The sequence below is a fragment of the Sparus aurata genome, chromosome 13 (genome assembly GCF_900880675.1).
Source record: "Sparus aurata chromosome 13, fSpaAur1.1, whole genome shotgun sequence".
NCBI lineage: Eukaryota > Metazoa > Chordata > Actinopteri > Spariformes > Sparidae > Sparus > Sparus aurata.
The window spans coordinates 18,727,759-18,737,807 of NC_044199.1; the positions used below are offsets into that span (position 1 = coordinate 18,727,759).

Sequence of the window (10,049 nt, forward strand, 5' to 3'; positions counted from 1 at the left end):
GGCTAGGGCAGCACCTAGTTTGGCAGCATCGCACCATCCAGTAGTATTACTGGGTGGTGCTATGTAAGGGCCCAGATAGTCGGCCAGTGTCTGGGCTGTCGGTGAGCTACTATGGCTCTAGTGGTTGCAGTGTGTCCCACACTACTTGGCCCTTGTTTGCGGTTTTTCGGGCTATTTTATCTTTTTATCAGACATATGATTAGAAGGGGCTGCATTAGCAAGAGTGATGTCAAAAAGCTTTATCATAAGAATGGATTGCATCCCGTCAGCAGTCCTGAGGCATCTGGTCTAGTTGGACATTCGCTATAGACTTTCCTAAACTTTCTGCCTTAGACACAGGCAACGTGAGGCGACACGAGTCAATCCTGTATTGGTCAAACGTGTAGGAAAAAAAAAAGAGAGGAATTATCTTACTGTCAGGTGAAAACACAACAGGACATACACACAAGAAATTTGCTGGATAAGATGGTTTCTAATGGAGAATGAGCTGAGAAATGTGTAATTACATGAGAATAATCAGGCCATTTTTAAATGTTTTACAAAAAAGGAAACTAGCCATCATAAAAATGAACACTGAATGCCTTCACATTTTCCTATTAGGGTTTTCAGATTTTCTTTCCATTTTCAAATAGCTGTTTTACAATATTTGTTTTTGTTGTACCAGTAAATATTTAAATGTCCAGCTTCTCCTCTTCTTTTTAACATCTATTCACAGTGTGATTATCCAAAATGATAGAGCAAAAATAATGTTGATGCTGTTTACCGAAACCTTTACTTGATTAAAAGTAGCAACCTGAAAAAATAAGTCCTACATACTGTTGGCTTGTTTCATCTATAGAAATGCATCATGTGATACTATTTTCAAGTAGACGTACCTCAAAACTTTGCATTATTACAATTCTTAATAACTTTGCCACAACTGCTTTTAGCTTACTTCTTCACACAATGATCCTCCAAAGTTTTTTGATTTCAATTGTTTGTGTAGCAACAATCAAACTGTAAAAAGTAAGTGAAGCATCAGAATTCATTTTGAACAGTCTGAATCGGCGAACACATGCGTGGATTTTATGAGAAATGGACAGCGTGGCAGCTTTGAATCCTTCCTTTGGTACTGTAGTTGTTAAATGTTACCGCTGTAACCTAAGGCGTCCCCATAAAGCTGCCTGTGTGTGGAGAGAGAAAAAGGATGGCCCTGTCACGGGTCACTCCGCGCCGACCTCAACACACATCTGACATGGGAATGTAGCAAAGCAACTTGTAAAAGTGACACACACTCGCACAATTGCTCTTTTCACTCGCTGTCAACACACACACACACACACACAGCTCCCCTTGTATCTTGTGCCTCTCAGGTCACCCCCCTGTGGAGCAGTAAGGAGCACCTCAACCCCCCTCATGTGACCCTCACTGACCTTAACAGGCCTTTTCACGCCTGGTCTGGGACATGAAAGTGCGACCTCTTAAATCCCTAATAAATTTTGAGGTGTTTCCACAGGAAGCCTGGGTTAGGTTACCCCTTCTTCCTGTGGTGTTGCTGCCTGCTATCTTTGCCCTCTGACCCAGGCGGTCAGTCTTGGAGCAAGGGATCCGGCGGGGGGGGGGGGGGGCTCTTAGGGATACAATACACATCTGTACAAAATAGAGATATTGAAGTTGGAAGTGTCGTCACCAGATAAACATTTTGTGAAGACACACAGAGCACATCACTGCTAATGCAAAACTGGCACTTTTTTTTTGTTCAGCATATTCTTGGTGACCAATTAGATCTGGTGGGAAAAAGAACACAGACCTGACAGCTAATTAAGACTGCAGAAAACACACTCTACCCTTGTTACATCCTCAGTCTGGCAAGAACATAAACCCACAAAAGGCCTGCAAGTTTTTCTCTGTCATGTTCAACATCCCCATCCTCTTCTCGCCTAATTTATTCATCTCTCCTGCCTGAAACACATGTTCTGTTTTCGGGTTCCAGATCTTTTCTCAGCTTCCTGTATGTTGTTTGACACATGCTTATATACAGTATGATTATGAGGAAACAATGACATTCACCATGAGCGATGATCATGAAACCTGCGAGACGTTATGTATGTATCTTAACAAAGTCTGTGTGAGGCAGCGGCTAAATCAGCATAGCGTCGTGTACTGACCTCCCCCAGGAACATGAATTATCAAAGTCAGCAAGACTACTTGAATTCCTCCAAGTATGAAACATTTCTTTGTGTGGTTTACAACATTCACCATTTGTGATTCATGTATATTTGATATACAACAAATCTCACAGTAATACACCACATTACTTTACCATGGAGAGCTAATGTTAAGAGGCACTTTTACAGGATCAATCGTCAGTATGAATCGGGACCCGGATTTAAAGGAAATGGACTGAAGCCTTTACCCCTGACAGCAGAACAGTACTGGCTAATTTGACCCATTCTTGACAAAAACTGACAGTCGTGACAAAATTCATTCATTCTGACTGTGGCTAGATTGAGTGTTCTGATGCATCGGTTAACTGTCTCTGTCATTATGTCTCAGTTTAATATAAATCCTAAGAGAACAATTTACCCAGAGATGAAAGCTCAGTCATTATCTACTCATCCCCATGCAGACGGAGGGTTGGAAAAAACGGCGCTGAAGCATTCTCCTGAAAAACTGAAGCAGCTGGAGACTTGTTTGAAAATGTAAAATGAAACAAGCCAAAAAACGCGTTCCGTCTGAAGTGGGTGCACAAGCTTGGCCACGCGTCAAGGGTGTAAATAACTTCACCAAGTCATTTTATGGTTGAACTGTTCCTTTAAGCTGGTGGACAGACTGTTGGATAAGTCTGATCTGGAAGAATATTGTTTGAAAATTGAATTACGCCTGTACATGGAGCAGGGTGGCACAAAAACCTTAGTACACAAGTGCATGAACTGACATCTGCCTTGATTAATCAAAGTGAAGCAGTGTTCCGTGTTAATTAGTTTGAGTTGTAACTGATGTCAGAATCTTTTTTCTCTCACCAGGAAATGAGATAAGGACACCAGTGGACTGTCCGTGTACCTTCGATGCCTCCATCACCCCCCACCTTTTCACCGTGGACACAACGAGCTGGACAAGAGAAAAAAGCCTTGTGTTTCAGGAGACCAGACTCTGGGTCATTGCTGTGAAAGTAGCGAACAAAGGACTTTACATCATGTTTTCGGTATTACTATGATAATTTATGAGCTAACAAGTTCACTCCTCTCCCTTGATTTGTAAATACCTGTGTCTGTACTGTTCTTTTGTGGGTTCTGGATACAGGGAAAGAGACGTATATTGTATTTATGAGGATAAAACAAAAAACGATGGAAAAAAAAAACAAGTCTGTTATTATGAAAAAAAGCTCATGTCTTCTTGAATGTGCCAACCTTTTTTTGTCAAAATGTATACTTTTTGGTAAAGCATTAACTACTGTTGCACTCTCTTGTTGTGATGGCAAAACAACAGAAAATATGAAGCACAAAGTGTGTTTGCTGGATGAGAGGGGCGGTAAGAAAAGCCAAAACGAGCGGGTACTTGCTCCTGGAAGGACGCTTCCCGAGAGGGATCCCTGCACCCATGTAGTCCGCTAAGAATGTCATAGTTTTCTATGTTTCCTCTGGATCCTCTGCAGCGAAATGTTCCAGTGTGCCAGCAGACAGACAGGCTTTATAAAAGTTTGATTGTAACCCCTCCTGCTCCTCTCTTGTCCCCTTTCCTTGTTCGTCTGAGGGACTGTTTGCTGCAGCTGTGAGATAAAAATTTGCATATACTCCTTCCAAAACAAACGAAAAAATGTCTGTGGACTGACTTTTTTGTACTCTCTTGTCGTTTTGTAAATGTACAATAAAATACATTTGCTGATCCAAGCCTCTGCTCATTTCTTTAGACCAGCCTATAACATCATAATTAATGTTGGTCCAGAGGACAAAAGAACAGCACACTCACCAAGAAACCTGAGAGTCCATGTCTAAGTTGGAACATATCCTGCTGTTGACTTATTATTTTTAGACTACCACCTTCATTGTACTTGTGGCATATACAACCAATTCTCCTAATTTTCACAGTCGTCTTCCTATTTTTAACCATTTCCCTCGCCGTGCTCCCAATATCTCCTGAGACGCCCATTATTGCAGTGAAACAATTCGAATGGCCATACGTCTATGTCTTCGTGGGGTATCTGTGTGTGCTTCTCTCTGCCTCTGGGTTGGGTTTCCAGATACTACAATAAACGGCCCTGCTCGAAGTCTGTCAAAGTAAAATACATGCAAAATACCAACATAGATTTACAATCACAAAACAGTAAGGTCTTGTACCATATGGAGTGAAAAGTCATTTTAATCACACATCCTTGAATTTTTCTGATAATCTGTGGTATAGGGTTATACAGTTATATGTTATATATAGACCATCTGCCTATACCCCCAACAATCTCTGTTATCCACTGCCTAATGTTGGTAGATACGATTTGTGGGCATGGAATTGAAAAGATGGACTGTATGTAATATGAACATAATGTGCCTGTCTAAAACGCGAAGCCAGTGTGAAGTTCCGCCAACCTGCAGTGTTTCTAATGGCCAGAGGGTGGGACTCCACTGCTTTCAAAAATGTGTCACATTTTATGTAAGTTTATAAGAAAATGACCCTACTTCTCTCATGATTTATTACCTTGGTAGACAGTTTTCTAATGAGGTTATGGTCTCAATTGCTAGTTTCAAGTTTTGGTCAATACAACGTGATGCTCTTTTTCCATGCACCAGAAAAGGAACCTCTCTGCAGAGGCATAGCAATGCCAATCCATGGCAGATCCACTCTCCTGTCTAAAATCAGTCACTTCTGGCTCCAAAAAGCCAAGATGGTAAATGGACTTGCATTAGAAAGTGCTTTTGTAGTCTAAAGACAACTCAAAACGCTCTGCAGTTGTCACATTGACCCGTTCAAAAACACAGTCATACACTGATGGCAGAAGCTGTCATGCAAGTTGCCAGCTTGCTCATCAGGAGCAATTGGGGTTTCATTATCTTGCCCAAGGATACTTGGACATGCAGCCAGGGAATCTGGGGATCTAACCACTGACCTTACAATTAGTGGACGACCTGCTTGACTAATCTCTATTATGGCTAGTCCCATAATGCCAAATCTAGATGTCCGAAACCAGCATTCAATGAAACGGTGTGTCCACTATTTTATATAGTACAGGTCCATGTGCATTTGCATATTTAACAAATTATCAATAATTCTACATGTCCTTAGAGATACACATTATCATCATTATATATATATTTATATATATATATTTCACTGTTCCAAGAGGTTTCATCGGTTCAGCTGGCAGTAGAGTGGACCTTGGCATTTCTAACTGTCATCACTGTTAAAGGTCATTCACGCCTTGATGTCACATTTAAGTCACCGAGGTCTCCAGGGTCATAAAGGTCAGGTATGGCAGTCTCATATCAGTCATCACTCACATGAATCAAAGTGTGACTTTTAAAGTCATGCATGCATACAGCATCAAAAACATAAATGTTATTAGTTTTCTATCCATCCTCTCATAACTCATACACCCCCCACCACCATTCCACGTGGTAAATTCAAGTCTGAGATTCCTCTAGATAAACAGTAAGTCATAGAAGTAATCCATAAGATGAAAGCTGAAACTGTGTATACTTAAACTTGTCAAAACTCCTAATTCACAGCCTAATATATTCAGCCTCTGAACTTCTTGAAACCTTCAACTCCCTGACAACACTTTCCAGTAATACCTAAATAAATAAATAACAAACTGTGCCTTATTGCTAAACTTCTGTTGCTTCTTAATCTCCTAATGCCCCATTCTCCCACTGACTTCACAGTGCATTGCACCTGGCTGAGTGCTGTACGCGCCAAGGAGCATGAAATTGCCGAGCTCTCTACTCTGAGTGCAGCACACACTCCCTCCTGCTGTCCACCTGAGACAAGGCATGCATTACCCTCCAGTGCTCTACAGATGCTCGCCGTGTCCTGGCATACACAAACTCACCAACTCACAGGTTCAGGCACACACACCCAGCCCCACATACACATGAACGGCCTCGGGTGCATTCCCTCTCTCAGCGCTCTGTGATCCGCTGAAAAGAGCATGATAAGATGCTGCAGCACAGCTTTGTTGGAGTCCACGGATACAGATGATGGAGGTGGCAGCAGAGTGAAAAACCTTCAAAAGACGCGTAGGATGTAGAGAGAACCCTGATGAATGTAATGAGATTTGACATGCTGTTTTAAGGCCTGATACCGCAGTTTAGAGCGTAACCACATTGATAGTTATAGTGTTATAGTGATAGTGTTATTAATACACATAGCCCTGGGGGAACCAAGGTGCCAATTGGATTTTGTATTTAGATTTTTTTTTTTTTTTAAACTATATTGAGATATGTTTCTGGACAGGCTTCATGTGAAGATAGATTTCAGACACATTGGATTAAATTCAACCAAGTAAAGGCAGTGCTCCAGATTTATTCTTAGACGGCTGTCTTTGAGAAGACCTGAATAAAAGCAGTTTACATTAGTGTGTATGATGATGATGATGATGACAGTCATGATGACGGTAATGATGCTGATGGTGACAAAGGAGGTACATCTGCTCCGATGAGACACTGTGTAAACTGGATTTTGATATTGCTGATTTCTGATGTCAGTTTTAAAGAATTCCACATCAGCTAAGATGAGACAGTGCACGTGTACAGACTGATGCCTCTTTATCACACACCCTGACTGCAGCCTGGCCATGCTCATGTGTGCCATCATTCCAGTGTAAAACAGCCAAAAACTGCAAAAAAGGTTGAGCTGCAAGAAAGCAGACATGTTTAAAGGAGGCACACAACTACTCACTGGCAGACTTTCTTTTAAACCTGTGTCAATTACGTTTCACCACAACCACAACCTGCTCCAACTACTTGGAACAGAATGGAGGGCAGGCCTACAATATTCCTGCAAATCAGTTTGTCAGATCTCTTTAATTCTATACATTAGATTACGATGACATATAAACATACAGGCGGAAGGTTGAGCATACCATACTGTACGTGAAAAAAAAGGAGTCTTTGCTAGTCAGTAGGCATAGTGGTTTTGATCCTTTGACTATGAGGAACTGAAACGCATGAGAAATTACAGTCGAAGTTTACAATTTCACAGTAACTTCTACCAAAGGGTCACCTCATGTTCCAATGAATGCAGGAGGAAAGAATCTGTTTTCACTGCGCGCCAACGTAAGCACATCTTCTCGAGCACTGCACACAGGTACAGTACCCACTGGAGAAGGGCTTGAGTTTTTCCATTTTATGCTCCTTTATACAGCTATTTTACATAAAATCATGTAATAAGCTCTGTAAGTACAATGCATTGACATGATAAAAGAGACCATGGCTATGTTATACTGCACAGAATACATTTCTGAGTTCTCTACAACTTCTAGCCATCATTGTACTGTTTCCATAGGGGTGGAGTAATTGTTTATTGCATCGACTGAGTCCACAGTGAATGAAAATGAGAAAAGGTGCACTCGAAACTACTTAGAGTCCAGAAGGTTGAAGATTTAACTGGCAGTTTCCAACCTTTAATATTAATTTTGAATAGCAAAGATTAAAGAGCAGGACTAACACCTCAGATTAAAGGCCCAGCCCAGATCCAACCTCTCAGTTGGGAACCAGAGGACTACCCAAATGTATATAAAGAAGTTCAAACTAGTTCTACCTGGAGCAGCTGCAACAGTAAAAATCACTAAATAGTGAATTCGCGATTTTGTAGTGCCTTCCAAATGTATGGTGTGATCTATTTTACCCCCCCATTGTTGACTTAAAATATCCCACAATGCATTGTGTACAACTGATAGTCACTAACCAAACATTATATACCATCATGCATTGCGCTGGAAGAAAAAAAAAAAAAAGAGTAGTGTCCAAAAGGGTTTTATTATTTGACAATGAGGTCACTATATAGTCCTTTACGTAGGTCTCCCTTGAGAGTGAGTAGGGAGCTGTGAATGAGTGGGTGATTTAGGACACAACAAAACTAACTAACTTTTCAGTTCAGTAATTGATTTTAGGCCAAAGCATTAAAATTGTATTTATTTTTTTTTTTTTCTGAAAGAACAATTTTTTTTTTTTTTTAATTCAGGGGATTAGGTGCTCCACTACATTGACCCTTACATTCTTATTCTGTTTGTTACTCTAAAGTTTTTAAAAACTCTTTGTGGCATATCCTTATATGACCCAGCAGAGATTATAATGCATATTATGTTAGCAGGTTGTTAACAAGAGCGAAGGACAACAGATAAGACAATGAGAAGATTTACGTTGCTGACCTTCTACAGTGTGACCCAACACCCCGTACACTTTCCATGCCCCCCTCAACTTCTCTCCGTCCCTCCGTCCCTCCATCCCTCCCTTCATTTCCCTCTCCCTCGGCTATAAATCATCCCGCTCATTCATTAGGGCAGTGTCAGGGCCGAAACGCCCACCGGGTCTGAAGGAAGAGGGCCGCCGGCCTGAGAGGATAGAAAAGAGACAGAGACAGAAAAGAAGGGATGAAAGGGAGGGGATGGCGTCATTTGAAGGCCTGGTCCCTCATTCCAAAATGCAACACACCAATTTCCATGTTAATTTGCTCTGTGACAGCGGAGATGGATGTTTGTGACTTTTTGGCTGATGTGATGCATACATATAGAGGCTGAAGTGAAGCCATTAGGTAGGCAGCAGGGTCACTGGATGTAGAAGGTAAATGATTTAGTGGCTCGCAGGGTAACAAACACTCGACATTTAAGCGGTGTTATACAATGATCAATATTCCATGTTTTATTTGGTCTTACCACATATCTTTAAAGATCTTATTGTTAACCAGACAGTACATTATATATACACTATACGGTTAAGCTCACCCTAAATGAAAAATGGAAAATTAGCAATTTGGAAAAGGTTTCATGGTCCACAAAACATTTCTGGAGCTTGGCAGCACATAGGTGTGGCATCATTGTCCTAAAAAAACTGAAGTAGCTGGGAACAAGATGCTAATTTGATTTTGAAAAGACTTGATGTAGGCTACTTCTTTTTTTTTTAGCCTTAAAAATACCATCTCCAAATTCCCCCCTTTTGTGCAGTCAGCTAAAACCAAATGCAAAACAAACAGGGATACAGCGATCCGGTGACTGTACTTTGTATGTACGTCATCGTTCTCCTAGTAAATGTGCTCATGGTCAAAACACATGCATGTGTGTATGCGTGTTGAAGCGGTCAACTGGCCCTGTGTGACTGACAGAGTAATATTGAAACAGAGCACCCATGTGGGTGCCATTGATTTCCAGTTAATTGAATGATTACCACTTTAGCATGCAACCCCACAGCTAACCGCTGCTGTCAATCAATGTGAGCGTGTCACTGCCACCTGAACTGCTGCCCGCCTGCATGATTGCAGGAATTAGTTTGAAGCGCAGACGGAGTATGTGTTGTACACAGCCTGTAACCACTAACTGGAGTAGTGCTGCTTGTATTAGTAGTTATTTCAGACAAGTTATTTAATCAATATGCTGACAATGTACTGCAGTTTTTTGTGCTGGTTTGGAAAATATATATATTCAGCTAACTGCTTTGCCAATATTGTCTTTGTATCTATTTTTTCTCCTTATGTTATATTTAATTTATGTTATCATATTCTATTTGCTCTGATCAAATCACTTTTGTGGCCTCAAGGCTAACCTCATTTCGCCACAGATCAATAAGGCTCCATCATATTATATATACATAGTGGTGTTGATAAATTTAATTGGATTGAAGTGAATGACAGGGGTTTGGATTATGACAACCTGGCGATGTAAATGTAACCCTGTAAAACTGCTGATTGATTTACACAGACAGGTTGCATGTCAGTATTAAAAAGTGTCTTGTTTCATGCCGGTGGTTATATCCCATGATGTTGGACTCCACTGCTCATAATTTCATGTCTTGTCATAGAATGGTAATTATCCATTTGGTTAAAAAAAAAAAACAGCCTGCAGGAGAGACATGCAGTAAATCTACATG

At 40.9% G+C, this 10,049-nt stretch overlaps 1 protein-coding gene across 4 annotated transcripts in view; it reads left to right on the plus strand.

Moving 5' to 3' along the window:
• The window catches only part of robo3 (roundabout, axon guidance receptor, homolog 3 (Drosophila)), a 172,614-nt gene extending 168,745 nt beyond the window's left edge, over positions 1-3,869 (plus strand). For all 4 annotated transcript variants that reach the window (XM_030438367.1, XM_030438368.1, XM_030438369.1 and 1 more), the window contains one exon: positions 3,006-3,869. In XM_030438367.1, the coding sequence (XP_030294227.1) occupies positions 3,006-3,017 (12 nt within the window). In that variant the 3' untranslated portion in view covers positions 3,018-3,869. The remainder of the gene's footprint in view (positions 1-3,005) is intronic.
• Positions 3,870-10,049: the final 6,180 nt, after the last annotated feature.